Source organism: Rhipicephalus sanguineus, chromosome 9, assembly GCF_013339695.2.
Source record: "Rhipicephalus sanguineus isolate Rsan-2018 chromosome 9, BIME_Rsan_1.4, whole genome shotgun sequence".
Classification (NCBI taxonomy): Eukaryota; Metazoa; Arthropoda; class Arachnida; order Ixodida; family Ixodidae; genus Rhipicephalus; species Rhipicephalus sanguineus.
In genome coordinates, this window is record NC_051184.2 from 124,562,429 (window position 1) to 124,582,015 (window position 19,587).

General features: G+C 44.8%; 1 protein-coding gene across 1 annotated transcript; it reads right to left on the minus strand.

Moving 5' to 3' along the window:
* Positions 1-270: 270 nt before the first annotated feature.
* On the minus strand, positions 271-18,900 carry LOC119405836 (uncharacterized). Its single transcript, XM_049419520.1, has 6 exons — positions 18,877-18,900; positions 18,120-18,279; positions 5,442-5,501; positions 4,890-4,940; positions 4,594-4,653; positions 271-446 (listed from the first exon to the last, which is right to left on the minus strand). Exons 1-6 carry the CDS (start codon positions 18,898-18,900, stop codon positions 319-321), a joined length of 483 nt encoding a protein of 160 aa, XP_049275477.1. The 3' UTR covers positions 271-318.
* Between the last annotated feature and the right edge of the window lie 687 nt (positions 18,901-19,587).

The window sequence follows — 19,587 nt, forward strand, 5'->3', positions numbered from 1 at the left end:
ATTATTTTTCTTTGGGGCTTATATATATATACATACTTATACATATACGGTGCATGACGGCGACGGCGACGGCAAAATTCAGCCGAGACTGTCCATATAACTGCTATCGCAATAAAAGTGACTTTCACCCTAATGATAGTGTATTTTTTGGCAATGTATACTAACCAGCAAATCATTCAATGAGAAGAGCCATATTACACAGCAGCACCAGTGAGCAGCCTGCAGAAACGCAATGCTATAAGTCTGAAGAATACTTCTAAACTGCAGTCTACACAACCCAGTGAAGATTTGCAATTTTTCTTGCGCCACAACGCTGTTTCATATGAACAAAAGCAGCTGCCATGCCATGCATGCAAGTAACTTTCCGTCGTCTCGCGCACTGCCGATCACAGTCTGCAGGCCTTCGAGCATTTCTCCATTGTTTTCCAGTGGAGTCAGAACGTCTCCTAGCACACAAACCATTTATAATGAATAAGAATTGAAGCTTACATCTTTAATGTAGTGCAATTACACACAAACATATGACACAAGCACATTCGCTGCAATTTTATACAACTTACAAGGCCACACAACAAAGTGGTAATACAGAAAAATGTGCACTACTATACATTTTGCATTTCATTAAACTGTCCTCTGCCCATTGACAAAGCAATGCAGAAGCCTATTCAGGCATGTAAAGATCGAGCACGTTTCGCCCACTTGGAATTACAAACGTAAGATGCCTGCTCCTGACCAGTAGTGGCCAAGACAGCCCTGACCTTCGATGCCTTTGCATCTGCTGACAAAAGAAATTGGGCGTCTCCGGAAAGTTATTGAATGTTCAAAGGTATGAAAACGTTGATGCCAACCCTGTATGCACCAAAATTTAGGAAATCGTTTGTTCTCTTAGCGTAAAAATTGCGTAGTTTCTGCTTGGCCGTGCCTTTCTTCTCTCAAAAATGAAACCGATCGCTTCAATAAAGCTGCTTCCTACATTCCTCCACCATACAGAATATTCTACAGATTTCCAAATAAATGCAATTATTACTATATGGCGCTCACTTTGCATGCAGCCTTGATCTGCAGGCAGATTAGCATTATATATATAATGTGTATTGCAGAAGAGTTAAGCAATGATTCCAGGTATTTGTTCCTTCAGCTCTGTGTCAAATAACTATATCAAGGCTTGTCAAAGCTTTTAATTAAAGCACATAACGTAACTTTCATAATGCTACTTCAAAAATAATGTTACGCGATTTTCTATTGGCCAGGGCATGCATTCAGGCAGGCGTACGGTTCAAGCGCCGTCGCAGCAAAGACAGGAGCGTCTGAACAGGCGTGAGGTGCCAGGAAGAATGAATGTTTATTCGCATTGAACGCGCGCCTCTAAGCTCGTGCTAGCGACGCCGAGGCGACGCGCCCGGCGTTTTATTTGGACAGAACACGCGAAGTGACGCAGACGAGAGGCCACAGAAAAGTGTATTTTCAGGAGATTGTTCGGGCGCTTTTACCTAAGGCAGTGGCACAAAACAGTCTCCTAAATCATCGTCATCTTCTTCGCATATTTGCTTTGATATCTTCATAGCAACAACATTGTAAGCCGTGCATGCTTGCACGAAAGTGCACATCTTAGATGCGCATGCGCGACCAAAACTGAAATCACCCGCAAACAGACTACTTGGGGTAGTAAGGCATGTGCAGAAGCTCTGCCCACGTAGCTTTGGCTGCGCTGTCACAGACAGTTGTCGCAAGGCATAGGCCAAAATTAATTATAACACTAACCACTGTACAAGTGACATTTACACTAACACTCATTTACTCAAGTTCCATAAAAAGTGCATAAAAACAGCATGCTAGGACTTTTCATACCAAACTCATCTGGCTCCAGTGGTGTGGGGCTGCTGCACAGAAGTAGATCTTGAGATGCTGCAATGAAGAGTGTGTGTAAAATTTCTACCCACCCAACTAATTGATCAGTTCTATTTAAGAAGCAGAACTGAGGTATACATTGTAATTAAATTGGCCCAACTTTATCTCACAAAGATGACTTTGTGACCATCACCTTTCATTTCAATTTGCCCAAAACCTATAGTGGACGAATGCCCGAAATAGTTGGAAAAGCCACAGTTTAAGAAGCAATGGTTACACTTGCACTTCATTTTATTAAACTTCCACGACCACTACACAGAAAAACAGCCTGTTTGAGGAAACATTTCATACCAAATTCATCTGGCTCCATTGATACAGTACTGCTCAGCATCAGATCTTGAGATGCTGCAATGAAGAAATTTTAGTACACTTTCTGCCAATTGAACTGATTAGTTCTATTTAACAGGGTGGTATATATCGCAACATCTATTCTAAAAGTGCTCCAATAAAACTATGAAATGTTCATGTATGACTATACAAGGTTCTGGGAATGACAGAGACAACGTTGCTACAGTTGCCGGCCTAATTGCACCATCAAGGTTCGCATAGAACTAACACATTTTTGGAAATCATTTTCTCACAAAACTTACCGTCTAATGTTGGATTTTGTCAGACTGTATCACTCATTTTGAGTCAGGCCACTCATTCTGTTTTCTGACTGCTTGGCTTCCAGTGATCAGATGGAACCATTTCTCATACATGCGATGTATTTATTTCTTTTTATCTCTTCGGGTAAAGTTTTAGATATCTCGAAATCTTGACTGAGAGTGGAACAAAAACTGCCACCGGACCATTTCACAATGTTCAAGCAAGGCGGCCATAACTCGACAAAGTAGACACTGTCTCCGAATGCAAAGTCGAAACCTATTGGCAGAGCTTTGTCAAGGAACTGTGTGCCTTATCATGTGATGCAATAAAGATGCAGAGGCAGACCTTGGAAAATAGCACACCTGATGCAATTCACTCTGTTTACTTTTATTTATGCAACACACATGGCAGAGATATTTTTCGTTGGCTGTGTGGTGTGGTGAGAATAACGCTGCCAAAGGAAAAGAAGTCATTAACACTGCAAAGAAAGGTATCCCTAATCAAAGAGGTGCATTCAAGGCTTAAATTTTTCACGCGTCAAAGCAGCGCTCCTCAAGTGACTGCATCGTTTGTAGAGCAGCCTTTCGGTCACCACAACATTGATAGAGGAGGCTGACGCTTTGGACTGTGAGGTGGGCAACGCCGATTTCACTAGTAACATTGCTAAGTATGAAAATTTCATCAAGTGAAAAATCATCGGGACAAAGTCAGCTCTCGGTTAAAGTGGAAGTGTCGATGCAGCTACGGAAGGGATGTTGACATCAGCCGAAAACCAGAAACATGTTTTGTTTACTGCAGCAGCGGGAAGGCTCGGTGCATGCATTGTATGAAACAACTCTAGGCCAAGCTGCTTGGTCCAAGTGTTGTCCACAAAGCAGGCCAGCCTTAAGGCCGAACCATATAGAGCGTTTTGGCCGGCGTTTTCTTACTTTGCGTCCCTCGGCGTCGTCGCATCAACGCCGTCAGAGAGGGCGGCAAACCATATGAGGAGCGTTAACTCAGCGTCGCACAGTGTGACCAGAGGGAATGAACCTGACACCTCGTCAATTGACAGTTTCCGTCAACCGACCAGCAAGATATATTCCTGATTATAGCTTTTATGTCTCATTTGCAGTTCTGTGGTGCAAAAAAGGAGTCACAGTGCCACCGAAAAGTCTATTTATTTTTATGTGACTTGTAGCGCCAGCTATTGGCATTGAGAAGAACCACAAACTCGTAATATATGGCCTCTGAGCTTGAAGCTGCTGCACATCTTTGAGGCCAGATATTCGGCCAATACACTCATTCCTGCTAAGCCTACCGATGAACTTGAGTATGGCTCTCGGAAAGAGTTCAAAAATATCACGAGCGCTTTGTTGTCGAAGCTTCTAGGGAACAAGCTAAGTCAAATACAAGCATCAGTTGAGAACTTAAGGGCCACACAGCGCACACCGACGACTTATTAGATTCGAGGCGGGCGGCAGCCATTTTGGCAGAAGCAACGACGCCGTTACGTAGCGGAAGTCGCTGCCAGCCGCACGCTGATTGGTTCTGCGTCCATCTAACTGCTTCCAGCGTCGACGCTGCCGCCCGTGATGTCTGGACCGTCCAGAGGTGGACGTTTCAGCCACCGTCACCAGTAGCGTCGACGTCGAGGGACACCGGCGTACAAAACGCCGGGAAAACGACGGCAAAAACGCTCTATATGGTTCGGCTTTAGTCAGTGTTTCAGCACTAAATAAAAAAGCTGAGTCAGAAAATGCAGCTGGTTGAAACCTCTGGTATGTTTCCATTTCTTCTTTAAAACATTTATGAAGAGCCAGCGTAGACGCTCTGCTACGCTTATCTCGAAATGCCACTTGCCTCTAATTTGTCCTCCGGTTTTTGCTACTTCAAGTTAGCGAGATATTTCTGTACTTCTACAAAGACTGCAGCATGCCGAACAAAAAGCTGTGAGCACTAAAATTATGTAAGCAAGTGCTCCGCAGAGTGTTAAAGGTAATGCAGGCGACTATATTGGTGAGGCTAAGTGAGCACAAACTAAAATTTCGGACAGCAAGAGTGATAATCTTCACATGTGTCCATAAGAAATGGGCAAATATGTGACAGAAAACTGACCGTTTTGCTCTGGCAGAGGCAGTTCTGTGGGGCTACGTGAAGCCACAGACGTTCTGAGAACTGAAAACAATGCATGAAAAATTGTGGGTCACTTGCGTCAACATGCACAAGCTAAATAATATTCCACAAAAAAGGTCACATACGTGCACCTAGAAGTAGCATCATGCTGCATAACAAAAAAAATCTTTGAGGCAATGCAGCATGAACATAACATTTCCCTTTTAAATTAGTTGTTTTAACGAAGCTGACAAACATGACTAAAATAGTACGGCCTCATCAATGAAGTATTCTCTTACCAGATGGCAATGAAGTGGCCGGACTGACATCACGAAGGCTGTTGCCAGAATCTGAAATGGGACAGTGGCTAAATAGTAGAACACAGAACGCACACTGCCATGTTGTAATTGTTATGGCCTGCTATCAATGTACTCTTTTTGCAAAAAATATTCGTGGCTAAGTTTCTTTTCCAGGACACTATCTAGCTCAGCAAATACTGCGTAGATGAGCACACCGGAAGGTAACTGACTTTTGCAGCACCTTCTCCAATGACTGTCACCAGCTCACAACAGTCAACTCATGCATATTCTCAAGTAACTGAATGCAAGCAGCTTTTTGTTACATTAAAAGTGCATTTTTCGGGACACATAGTGTATCTGATGGAGCATGTAACTTAGAATACATTGCATTCAGAACCTATACTCATCTCTGCATGCACACTAATAAAGTAAAAATTGTATAGAGTGTCTATTCACAAATAAAAATGAAGTAATCAACTTAGTACCACTCGCATAGGTTAATATACAGATAATGCTATATGCTCTGAAATAAATGTAACTAAAAAGCCTTACTGTGCTGCCGGGGCACAAGCGACCCAGATGCAGTAAGGGCTGCAGTGGTTGCACTGGATCCTGAATACGAAATTATACAAGGATAGTGATCAGTCTTTCATGTAAACAGCATTTTCACTGCACATCACACGAACATCTTGAGTCAATAAAAACTCAGTCAAAGCAGTCTTTCTGAGCAGTGAGTTAAGGGGAGACGTGGGTCTTGAAAAAAAATTTTTTTTAGTTGGGTTAACTGAACAAAGTTTAATACACTTATTCAGTTTTTTCTTCAGATTCTAAATCTTCAAGATTTTTATTATCTGCATTAGAACAAACGTTACACAATTTCTGAGAGCATATTTCTCACGGTACTTTTTGGCAACTTTGCTTTGTCAAACACAAAAACAAAATATGTGGCAGGACTGCCAGAGAGCTCGTCTAGCCGATGATGCTGATTTGATTGTTTTCATCGAACTTCAAATGCAAAATAAACGGACGCAAATATGAGTGAAAAATTTTTGCTACCTACACTTTATGATTATCGAGAATTATCATTTGGTGAACAACATTATAAGAAAATAAATAGCATCATCGGCTAGACCAGTTTTCTGGCAATCTTGCCGCATACTTTGCTTTTCTGTTTGATGAAAAGAAGTTGCCAAAAATCCCCGTAAGAATTGTGCTAGAAAACGTTGTAGAACTAGCATATCTTTTGTTCTAATGCAGCTATTAAAATTTACTCAGAGATTTGGAATCTGCAGAAAAAACTGAACAAGTGCATTAAATTTCGTACCGTTCACCCAACTATTAAAAACACACTTTTCAAGACCCATGTCTCCCCTTAACTTACAGCAGCAGCTGCCTAGGATTTTCTCAGACTGATATGACGTTCTAAAGGTAATGGTCATTAAGGATAAAGAGCAGATTTCCAAGAGAAGCGTGGGGGGAGGTTATCTGGGCAGAGAGGATCATGAAGGTTGTGGGGGAAAGTGGCTGCAACTTGCACAACATTGGCTTAATTAGTGAAATATGGTAGAGGCCTTTGCCTTGGGGGGCACAGTCAGGTGACTATGTGTATCCCAGGCATTAACAGTTATGCAAAGGTATAATTGGTGTGCAGCGATTGTTGCAAGAAGCCACAAGAAAATAATGGTGGACTTCTTGAAACTCTGCGCTATATATGGGTGACGAATGATGATTTCACATTTTTCTCCATATAGTGTACACAGAAACGATTTGCCTAGGAACCCTCAACTCTTCATTTCTTAGAAACGTTTCCATGATTAGCATCATGACATCAAATAATGCGGGCCAATGCAAGTCTTTGCTGAACTGTAATAAACAAGCCCAATAACACTTTTCCACGCAATCATTGAATGACCTTACAAGTGGGTTCGTTGCATCAGCTACAGATTGCCGCAAAAATTTTTCAAATTCGTCAAGCACGAGCAATGAAAATTGGTTGCATGCTGACTATACAAGAATTCATAAGACACGGACGAGCACAAATTTTCAACTGTCATTTTCCTTCGCTGTCAATGTACCTGCAATTCACTCACATGTTAACACTTTCGTCACCGCGCCTATTCCATCGATAGTATGTTATCGATGACTTCAAGATCAAGTTTTGGCCCTCTCTGAGCGGTTCTGGACAGCTAACGCAATACAAGCATAAAATAACATGTTTTTATCACTTGTGTTTGCGAGTTTGTTTTTTCCACCACGGGAAGATTTTTAAAGCTCGTTCGCAGTGAGCGCTCGTTGTTTCGGACTTCGCGTCGACGCCGCTCGCGAGCGCTCCACAGAAACGGCGAATTTTGCCGGATTCCGATTAATATGAGCAGGAATCTCTGGATGATGGTAGCACCACAGACACAGAAGACGACTTCCATTCGGCAGGCTTCAGTACGGACGGCGAAAGTGCGTCAAACCTTCCCGGAACATCAGCAGCTATCCGCCGGTAAGTTTCGTCTTCTCCTCGGATCGTTTTATCGCTGCCGCGCGTCGATGTAAACGTATCCGGTGTGTTCTAAAAAAATTACACCATTTCCCGCTAAAGGGGACCATGATTCGATGCGAAGCCGGAGCACTTGCACGATCGCATTCCGTTGGCGTTCTTTGGGCATGCTACCGACCTCACGTCGTGCAATGCGAAGAGGAACGCTACGCGCGTCCCTCTAGCCTGGCCGTAAATTCTCACAGGGCGAGCGGGGAACGCAGTCGGCAGGCGTGCGAGAGGGGGGCAGCGTAGGAGAGGAGAGAGAGGGGCAGGTGACGCACATGCGCTGGTGCTCATCGCGGCGTTACGCAGGAGAGAATTACGGCATGTCTAGCCCGCGTTTCAGAGGAAGAGTGGAAAGGGGGAGGGCAAAGGTGAAATGGAGAGGGGGAGAGAAGAGGGAAGTGGAGAGGGGAAAAGGGAGAGGGGAGGGAATAGGGAAGTGGAGAGTGAGAAAGGGATAGGGGGAGCGGAGAGGGGGAAGGGAGAGGGTATGCGCATGCGCAGTAAGGGTGGTCACGCCGCACACCACCACCACCACCACCACCACCACCGAATTGAACTCCGCCATAAGATACTTCGCATCTAAAATAACAGCTCTTATCTTCGTTCGGGCGGGAGCATTTGGCGCCGGCTGCAGAAAGAGCGCAGTTCTCTTCGCGAAGACGGCGCGGAGCGCACTTTGACCCAACGCTCCGGTGTGCTGCGCGGCGGCGTCTTCGTGTTGTTTTTTACCGCAGAAGTCGTCAGAGATATGCAACCACACAGATAAGTATGCGTGGATGCATACTTTCGAAAAGCCAACATACTGTGAGAGGGACGGATCCATGGAGGGAGGTTACTGAAGAGAAGATGAGCAAGTTCGTCTCACTCCATGTGTACATGGTAATCGTTGAAGTTCCGCGCTTGCATTGGTGTTGGTGTCGACCACACATATTTCCAGGCCTTCGTCCACCGTCAGTGATGCCACGGAAAAGGTTCAGGGCTTCTTGAGTGTCTCTGATCTGAAGACGACCGTTGCATCCCACGAGAATCTTCACCCCGTGTCTTCTCTATAGCAACACATGAACGATTTTTCTACGCTAATCATTGTAACCCCGTCGAACCTTTCAAGTGGATGAGAAAATTGTGAAATGTGAAGGTCGGTATGGTATTCGCAGTATATGAGCGAGCAGAGGTAAAATGAGGGTACAGTTATGGATTTTTGCAGATTTGGAACCGCAACTGTTCATTTCAACAAATTTTTCAAGGAAAGTTCGTCAAAAATACCAGAACTGCAAACTATGCAGGAAAGTTGAACAGAAATAATTTTTTCCCCGGAACATGCGCAGCCAGCCTTTGTTTCACCGCGTGAGAACCTGCACGCGCGGTGGCATGATGGGCACTAGTGCCTAATTCTTGTATTTATATAAATAATCTTTGCACTTACGGACTTATATTCCCACTATTATTGTACGAGGGCTTTGCGTTCACAAACGTTTTTCATTTTTTTAAATGTTTATTATTGCGGAGTAGCATTGATGTTTTTATGAATCTTTCTTTTTGATGCATTTTTCTTTGTTTGATAATTTTTTTCTTAAATTCGAAATAAATCCGTTGTTTGGAATTAATACTGTTGGAAAGACCAAGTCTTCCTCTATCATTTGGTACCCTACATGTTAGCATCAATTATATTCTGTGGCAGGAAAAAAATATTTCCTGGACTAGCCAAAAACAACCGATTTTTCCGCGGTCACGAAAGTGTTAATAGCACTATGTTAACAGTATTTTAGCTCACATGTCAACAGTATTGACCAAAGTAGAGGCCATTACGATAGCTGTCAACCTAGACGCTTTTCTCGCGTGGTGGCAGCCTGCTCAGGCTTGTGTATGCATTCATTGTGACACTGTACATCACGATTGTCGGTTGTTTTGGCGATAGTGCACGTGGTGTCCATGGGCTCCGATTGTTCAGCTTTTGATGTAATGTCAGCGTTGCACATGGCGGCGATCGCGAGGCAGCGTTGCTACTGGTACGTGCATTCCTTGACAGTCCGGACACAGCACGGTCACTTTTAGTGAGACTTGTCATGCTTGGTTCAGTTGTTACCTTGGGCTGCAAGCGTGAAGGGTAGTCTGCTAAAACTGAGGCTACTGAATCTTTCCTGAGCCGCCGCTTCTTATATTCTATAAAATCTTCTAGTCATAAATGAAGGCTACATATTCTAGTGTACTTTGAAGGTGTAATGCGAGACGTACTAACCCGCCCAATTACTGCAAGCCACATCTTCCAAACACCAGCGGCAGCTGGAATTTCATGGATGGACAGCCGAACATAGATGCCTCACCAAATGCGAAAATTGAGCGTCACCAGCATCCAGTGACGTCCCGCGTTGGTGGCATCAACCCGAGTGATGCCATAAACCATCATTATGTGATTATGTCACCAATCACAAAATTGTGACATCATCGTGATGTCACGTAGCATGACATCATCATAATACATTTTCGCTTGTTCAAAATGGGCCAATCACGGAGGTAGTGCATAACCAGCTGAGATGCAGAAAGCTTGCAGTGCCTTCGATCCTTGAGGCAGTAAGAAAACCACGTTAGGGGCATAAATATCTCGGAGGGAGGCAGGAGATGTTCAATACATTGACTGGGAAGAAAAAGAAGATAATGGCTTTCGCTTTTCAGTCGTCTTAGGTGAATGCATTAGGGGCCGTGTGAGTTTTTTTTCTTCTTTATCAATAAAGGGAAATAAAAAAAAGATAATCGTGATTTCTTTCCTATTTGCAGAGTGCACCAACAGTGCATACTGAGGCATGAGAATGACGTGGTTGCAATAGCCTAAAATAGACAATAAATCGTGAATACTGTACTATCAAACTCCAATGCAAGTATCGAATCGGCCGCCTGGCCTAGACTGCCTGCGGAATACGTACAGTGGGGATGGAAAGAAAACGCGAACATGCGGCATCTACATTCTTTGCCGGTTCTGCATGTATTTTCATGTGATTGTAGCATGGGTGTGATAAAAACAGCGCACCGATAGGTTTGCGTTTTTTCTTAACGGAGTTGTCTAGCGTTACATCTAGACATAATGATAGGAGCCATTACCGTTACGTCTAGATGTAAGAATAACAGAGTTACGTCCAGTGTGGCAACAATACAGCTGTAGCATGTTATATTACCTGATCCGATCTGTTCTAGTGGTGCAACAGGCTAACGTGTCATGCTCGAAAGAACGAGGTCGTTGGTTCCGACTTCACTGCTATTCCGCTTTTTTTTTCAAAGTAATATTGTAACGATACAGTAAATGCTCCAAGGGCACCGTTACATTCTTTTTTGTATGGAAATTTCCTTGGTGGCAGCGGCGGACGCCCCAGTGCATGTCGCTCACGCTTCGTACACAAGCCACTCGAGCAAATTATGGTGCAACGAAGGCGCACGCGAAGAGAGAGCGTCTCAGAGACACGAACCAACCACTAACACTGAGACACGAAATTCGAACAACATATTTAGCTTACCTTTTGCTCCTACACTTGATAACAAGTGGGAAGATACAGGAGCCTCAGCCCCCACCACCACGTCCAAGTTTCTGGCATAAATAATCCTGCTCTCTGAAACAATAATTACAGTAATGTCAGTATGACACTGTGTAGAGGATAACTTGTAACATTTGTCAACAAGAATGCCCAGACAACGTACCAGCATTCATTATATTTTCTATTCACCACTTTGAAGAATCAATCACTTTTCTCAACTAAGCTTTGGGCCACATTTCTGTTACTTTATGAATTCCACAGCAGAACAGTCCCTTTCAGATTAATTTTTTGCTTATCTTCCTGTTAATTAAACTTCTTGCTAGGTCAGCTGATTGATAAGACTGCAGACTTATAAAATGGGCTACACTACTATAAGCAGTTGCAGTAGTGGTGAAATAGCAGTCTGCGCCTTTAATCCAGATGCTGCTGGGCTCTATTCTTAGTGCTGCCACAAACAGGTCAGTTTTTAATGATGCAGAGGCCTCCCAACCGGGCAATACGTAGTTTAAGGGCTCTCATCTTGAAATAATGCACATAGGCCTCTGAAAGTCCATGGGCGTGCACTGTTCACCACAGCCTTAGTGAAATAGTTAAGTATCCGATTATCTCAAGAGGGGGGGGGAGAATGCTGCTGCTGTGTGCCTGCTAGTACTCATCAGCATCAGTTCATATTTTTTCCTGGCAGCTTACAACGCCTCATAATGCACATGCAGGGACGTGTCACATTCATAGTCATGATGACATGTCAAGCGACCTTGAGACAAATGTGCAACTGGCTGTGTCTACCGTGCACAACATACTGATTATACCTTAGACATGTGGAGGACACTCACCAGTAGCAAAACGTTTGAGGCAAGAGCCTCTTGAAGTTTCACATTCAGCTGAATTGCTTGTTGGAGATCTTCGGCCTTTTTAGCTTTCCCTCTTGCAGCTGCAGCTGCCCCTTTAAATTCTCATTCTCTAGCTGGAAGTGTTTCAATTTCAGTTGGCATGTCGTTGCAGCTCTCGACAAAACTCGCTGAATCCTAGCTTCCTTCAATAACACCCGCAAGTTCCAGTTCGCATTTACTCTGCGCCTCCAGGCACAGAACTTTAGTTGATGGTGCGGCCTGCAGTTATGATCACACACACACACACACAAAAACCCTTATTGCTGGTGTGCTGCATAAACACCATAAATGTTACATCTTAGTAATATATAACATTAAGAAGGCAAGCCTTTGGATTCAAACATGCTTCCCAATAGCAGGTAAGCTTCTGTCATCATTTTAAAAAATCCATGTGGCTTCCTTAATCGACAGCAAAAGCGTGTTTCAGCTGCATACACAATTTGTCACTGTGCCTCCTGGCCAGCCCTAGCCCTGGTTCTCTTAGATGTCCACGATGAAAATAGAATGAGTTTGGCAATTATACCTTTGACTTTGTCCTCTTTTTTCCTTTTCCTTCGGACAAGTTCACAGCTTTCCGAGGCCTCTTGCTAAGATACAAGACCATTTCCTCCTGGGTTTCTGCACAGACCATAAGACTTGACACAGAAAGCACAAGAAGGCAACAATATTCTTCCACAGACATAACAGTGGGATTGTCAAGCGCATGAGTAACCATATGAGTGCGTATGGGCGTTATAAGTTATTTAATATAGTATTTGTGTCATTCGGAGTGCTTATGCTCTCGACAACACTGATGTGTTGGCTCGCCGTGCTCGTTATTGCGTGTGTCTCAACCGCCATATTGGTCGCTGCTTTTTTTTTGCTCTGTACGCTTGTGTGTTCTGCTTTTTTTTTTTTCATTTCCTCGTGCTTTTGGTTTTAAATTTTTCACTTATCATTCCGTAACAAGTCCTGTAGCACTTCTTCTGTGTGTGTGTGTGTGTGTGTGTGTGTGTGTGTGTGCGTGCGTGCGTGTGCGTGCGTGCGTGTGTGTGTGTGTGTGTGTGCGCGCGCGCACGCGCGCATGTGTGTAGAATGACGAGGGATGGGGGGGGTTTGCCGAGCTAGTGTTTTTGTGCTTTTCATCGTGAAATTCTGTTTCGTTGTTACTTATCACGGCGGGACAAGCACGTGGTCACCGCACACTCCGAAACGTGTAAACACAACTGCCACAACCGCAAAATGGCAGCCAAATAAAGCAGTTTTCACGTTGGCACAGTTTCGCTGCTCAACAACTTCAAAACTAATCATGCATTTATCACTACGTATAAACGATTCATTGAAATGTTTAAACGAAAACAACACACAAACGTGTGCTTTTAAGTGGATTTATATTATTTCACTTACAATGCCATGAAAACGAAAATAAAGATTTGCAGCGCCACACAACTTTTGTGAGAAACACCTGAATCACTCAACGGCCGTTGAAAACTGCCGTGTGGCAGCGCGCCAACTCTACTGAGTTCGACAGAGTTGTAGCGTTTCGATGGCCATTGCCTCAATGTCCTTTCAAACCTGCCTGTGTGACACAGGTATTAGAGATCTAAGGGGGGATATGAGAAGCACAGTTACACCAAATGATCCGCTTTTCTCATGAGCGTCTCACTGAACCATTTCAGGTAGTCTTCCATAGGCACTGAATTTTTTACTGTCTTACCTTAACAGGTATAAGTTGACGATACTTCATGTTTAGTTGTGATATTAAAGATGCTGCCTGTATCATATTTCTACAGTTAAGCACTATGAATGTTTAATATGAAATGGCTTTTCTATTTCAGTTATATTTGCTTTTCTTTTTAGGGCCTCCCTATTTTTATTGTTTCTACTATTATTAATTGGCAGGTAATGAGACCTATGAGTGGCAATATCGTGAATAACAGCAGTGTCCTGCGACGATTTGTGTAACTGTACATCCATGAGCTCGTGTTTCTTATTTTGGTGTGTTTTGGTTTAAACCAGAAAAGAATGTTTGCACCGCTGAGCGCAAGCTGAGATCGTCTCAGATTGTGTGCGCTCCTCGCACTTTCACCTCAGACGCTGAGGAAGGGTATTCAGAGAGCTATACTGATGAACCTACGAACATGTTCACTGTAGGCTCGTGCACAACTTCAACGCCACAACTAAATTTTGGGCAGCTTGTCACGGTGTACACATTTTTTGCTTCAAGGCCACGTGGAGATACATGGCGGAAGTTGCTCGACTACGCTAGTAAAGCTTTCACTTTAAAATGACAAGCAAGGAGCACTGTTAGCGAAGTGTATAAAGAGCTGCCCTGTTAAGCAGCTAAAATAAACATTAATAAGTTTTTAGGAAGTAAATTATGTACTTTGAGCAAGAAGGACAACACTTTTGATATATTAACAGACATTTCATGAAAATGAAATGAAACTGGTCACATTTAAGAAATTTTCAACTGGCCTCTCTTTGTGCATCGGCTCTCACTACTACATTATGGGGGTCTATAACAACAAATTTGCGAATATATCGAAGAATCTTAAGATAAATTGGCAAGTATTGTATCAAAAATTGTTGCGGTAGTATTTTGTATCCGTACGCCCCATACTTCTTGCCTGAGTATCTTGTATAGTATCACGAAACAGATTCAATGTATGCTTGCTCAGCCCTACATGGTATGAAGGGGGAGGAAGCGCAAAACGGACGCCGTGCAGACAAATGACAGGCGTGATAACGCTTGCGTCTGTCTGCCACATTGAACTGACTCCTGGACTATTTTCAACTATGCCGTTACATTTTGATCTGTTTGCAGTTCTCCAAAACGACAAGCTAAGGGGGTATGCACTTGATGTCATCCGCGAGGAGCGCTAGCGACGGGGTCGCCATGTTGAAGGTCCGCGCACTTGCTACACGCTCGAAAAACTCACTGCTCGCGCTGTGCTCGAGATCCGAACGCTGACTTGGATGACTAGAGACCTCCTGAATACCTTCTGCACGTCGACGGGATAGCACGACCGGACCTTCAAAATGGTGCGGTGACGGTGTTCTGTCTTGTGGATGAAGGTGTCACACGGATCTTTATCGCAGTCAGGCTCCATCGGGATCTAGACGAGGCTGACGTTTGCGCCAAATTCTATACGGATTACTTTCAACAGTGTGAGATCAACCATTGTTGATTGCAATTCAACAAAATTCAATCCGCGTCGGCCCTGATCGTGATCGAACGTTGTCATAATATATGGTGCGCGTGGGTTTAAGATGGGCAAAAACAAACCAGTGCGCCGTGCGGTGGCGACTTGTGTGGCGACTTGTGTGGACTTTTGGATGTGTGCGCCGTGCGGGGGCGAATTGCGTATGTGCCGTGCGGTGGGGAAGAGGATGGCGATCGTGTGCGCGGCGTGCCTCGAGACAGCGTGACCAGTGCGTGGGCCGTGCGTGAGAGTCGAATTCCAAGGCTGGGATCTCCTTCGCTGGGCGTCCGGTCCATGGGAGAAACCACAGCCCTACCTCCTGGTGCCTCGACGTAACGGAGCGTTCCCGCTCAGGAAGATCGAGCCAGGAACCGTGTACGAGGCCGGGCCAAGCCTCGACGCCGTGTGCAGGTGGGCACCGTCAGGGTTCGGGCCCACGAGCCGAAGGCGTCAACAGTGGAGCGGGTCCCTTGGGCGCAGAGTCCAATGTTTGGCAAATTCTGTGCTTCAAGGAAGCGATCAGTTAGCTTAACAAGCTCACCCTCTCGCTCCTTCAAGAAGATAACTAGTTTCGGTTGGCAACAGCGTAGGAATTGCTCGGAGACTATATGATCACGTAGCCCTTCGTACGTTTTCGACACGTTGGCCATGTCGATCCAGTGATCAAAATAACTCGCAAATCTTACGGCTAACTGCGTTCCAGTTTCGCCGTCCACAGCTCTTGCCTTGCGAAAGTTGTCTTGGTAACCCTGCGCCGTAAATTGGAACCTCTGCAGCAATGCTTTCTTTACCTTCTGGCTGTCCAATGAATCGGCGGCAGTCATCCTACCGATCACTGTTAAGGCTTCGCCCGTGAGGCACATGCTCACAGCAAGCGCCCATTTCTCTTGTGGCCAGTCCTGACCGGTTGCTACTCGCTCAAATCTCTGCAAGTACGCGTGCAAGTCGTCGCGTTTTTCATCGAAGAGAGGAAGTAGTTTCTGTGGGTTAAGCGGTGATGAAGTGCTGGGTACAGGCAGAACGTCATTAGCTGCGGCAGGTACATTCCGAGCTCCTTCCTGAAGCTGTAGCTTTAGCTGGAGGATCTCACGCTGCCTCTCATCAGCTAAGCGCGCTATCTCCGCAGCTTCTTTCAGTGCCTCTCGTTCCGCAGCTCTCTCATCCCTTTGCTTTGCCTGCTGAGCCTCGATCCACCTGCTCAGTTCTGCGCCTGTCAGCCCGAGTTGAATACCTACAGCGGTAAGCTTCTCTAAGTCCATGTTCGAGTCCGAACGTGTGCTGGTACACGAGCGAAATTGCATTCTTTCACTGTTACTGAGCGAATCCTGGCAGGCTCGCCAGTTTGTGATGTTGTGTTTGGGTTCAGGATTCGCTCCAGAAAGAATGACGCAGCACGCAGGTGGACAAGCACACGTAAGACATCTTTACACACGCGAAATGACTCAACGAATATAGAAAACAGTTGCATATGCGACGTGATGGCTGCTACGCGAAATAGTCAAGCAGTGGCGTAGAGTTTGCCGTCGGAGCCGATGAGGTTGCCAAGTTGACGGCGTCGTGCGTAGACCTCTGTCGATGCCGTAGCTCGGTGCTTGGTCTGCGCGCGTGAAGTCGCGGAGGTCTACTCCGCGGCCGTTGGTGCCAGGACTCTGCGCCCAAGGGACCCGCTCCACTGTTGACGCCTTCGGCTCGTGGGCCCGAACCCTGACGGTGCCCACCTGCACACGGCGTCGAGGCTTGGCCCGGCCTCGTACACGGTTCCTGGCTCGATCTTCCCGTAGCGGGAACGCTCTGTTACGTCGAGGCACCAGGAGGTAGGGCTGTGGTTTCTCCCATGGACCGGACGCCCAGCGAATGAGATCCCAGCCTTGGAATTTGACTCCCGCGCACGGCCCACGCACTGGTCACGCTGTCGCGAGGCACGCCGTGCACACGAACGCCATCCTCTTCCCCACTGCACGGCACATACGCAATTCGCCTCGGCACGGCGCACACATCCAAAAGTCCACACAAGTCGCCACACAAGTCACCACCGCATGGCGCACTGGTTTGTTTTTGCCCATCTTGAAACCAACGCGCACCATATATTATGACAAACGTGTTGTTGCCCATCTGTCTGCCTATATATCCATCACATTTTTTGCCACTGAGTATACCGCAGGAATAAGGCACGCAGTGATGGAAGCGGCATTTCGCTTTTTGGAGCAGACTCTGGAGCACACAAAATGATGCTTTGGAGCAGCCTTAAGTGTTTTCAGAGCAGATGGCAAAATATTTTTAACGACTTCTGGAGTCTGAAGCATTATTAAGCACCTCATAAATGTTAATATTTATATTAAATGTATTGCACATGCAATAATTGCTGCAAATTACAAAAAGCAACTAAAACAGATGGATAGTCACCGAACACTTAGTAAATTGAGCGACAAATATGTAAGGTACTTGTACTTGTAACACCAGATTATAAAAGTAGCCACAACAACATGTAACCATCGCCAAAGCAGCAGTTTATGATCAGTACCAGATCATAGCAATATGTCATTTTCATACTTCACCAAAATAGTCAGCATGGAAAATTTCAAAAAAACAAACAAGCAAAAAAAGCAGCTAAATGGGCACTTAAAATGCCAGTTCTTATGGCATGACAAATGAGGCCAAAGCTGATTAAGTGATAAATGTAATCATCAGGGTCATCACAACAGAAGTTAGCAATCAGTATGATATCACACTAACCTCACACACACAATTCAACAAAATAGCCTGATTGTCAGGTACAAACATACAACTAAATCAGACATATATAGTGTCAGTACTTGAGCTATCGTCCATATTCTAGTATGCAGCTAGTAAGCAAGCTGCATACTAGCATACTTGGATAATAATATATAAAGCTTGTTTTTGGTTGATGGTTTTCAGTTTGTCAATGCCATTTCAAAGCAGGTTCGGAGCAATCACTAGCAAATATACACATTGGAGCAGCATTTCTTTTTCGGAGCGGTTTGAAGCAGCACTTCCATCATTGCGCACGTAGCCAGGAGGGGGGGGGGGCGAAAAAAATTTCTGGCTACGTGCCTGACAAGAATTTAGGAACCACTGACCTGTCATGTGGAGCACTTTGGCCTTGTAGTAGCCGCCGTCAACAGTGCCATTGCCGTTCCACCATACATCGTACGAATGCGTGGCATCGAAGTCGGCAACGGTTTTTGGTTGAAACCCTTCCACAGTAGCGTGTTCGACTACCTCTGTGGTCGAGTCAACCTCGTATTAGACGAACACAAGCATTTTGTCACAGAAAGCGTGTGAACAAATGTCGGAGTACGGCCGGAACACGTGAAAGTAGTGAAAGACAACAGGCGCATACGATTGCGGATACGACTTGTGGTGGTCGCTGATGGCTAGTCTGAAAAACGAAACCGAAAACTTGATTCCACATGTGCACACTGGGTGTGATGGCCTGGCGGCATTCGCCACTTTCCTGCTTTCTATCCATTCGCCTGGCTACAAGAGATTTACTTTTTCTCTAGAACATATATAATGACACTGAACGGTAGGAATGGACACTGTGTAGACACAAAGGAGGAAAATGGCATGACTAAGGAGTTGACGGCTTTCGCCACGTTCATGGATTGCGTAGCTGCCTGTCGTTCACTTTCATTATCATGGAAAATTTAGAGGATTGCGATAAGCAATACAATAATGAAGGTAATGTTGAGGGCTCGTTTGTTTTTTTGGAAAACCAGCAGATGATGAAGCCAAGGACGTTAACTAAACTACAATGCACTTCAAAAAGTGCATTGTAGTGATTACGACATAGAATTAAATGAAGAAAGTAAAGTGGGCTATAAGAGAACTTGCCGCCGGTGGCGACCGAACTTGCATGTTGGTTTTTCATCCTGTTTACTTTCTACAAATCTTTCTCAATCAATACATTAATGCACTGCACTTGAAACAGTGCCATTAACGTTCCCGTATATACCTTCCGTGGTATCATTATCTACTGGTTTTCATAAAAATACATCGAGAAAGTAATTAACGGATCAGAAAAACAAGGAAAGTATAGGGGATGGAATTTGTAGTATATAGTGTGTAAAATCTGAAGAAAGTAAAGTGGACGAAAGATAGCTTGCTGCTGGCAGGGACCGAGCTACCTTTTCGTCGACTTTCTTCAGATCTTACGCTATATATCAGGGGCGTAGCCGGGGGGGAGGGGGATCAACCCCCCCCCCGAAATTTTTCAATTTTGCTTGCGCATATATACACGCACACATACAAACGCACACACGACATAAAGTATGGTTGAACCCCCTACCCGAAAAAAAATTCCTGGATGCCCTATACTTTCCTTGGGTTTCTGGTCCGTTAGTTCTAATTAGATTGTGTCTAATAATTAAGGAAAAACCGCGAGCCCTTGAAATTCTCCTTCTTTCGTTCAGAAATACTACAAGGCAACTTCCGCGCGCTACAATTGGACCTCAAGATATCCACAGAAGGTGGTTCATTATTGCAACGACGATAGCAAAAACAAAAAAAAAATGCAAAGAAAAACAGCATCAGCACGTGCGTTCT

Excerpts from the sequence above, each read along its gene's own strand:
- LOC119405836 (XM_049419520.1), bottom strand. The coding sequence starts at position 18,900 with ATGCAAGTTCGGTCGCCACCGGCG. Across the intron at positions 18,280-18,876 it reads AAGTTCGGTCGCCACCGGCG|GTTGACTCGACCACAGAGGT; the intron begins GCAAGTTCTCTT and ends GTCTAATACGAG. Across the intron at positions 5,502-18,119 it reads CAAAGTGCTCCACATGACAG|GATCCAGTGCAACCACTGCA; the intron begins GTCAGTGGTTCC and ends TTTCGTATTCAG.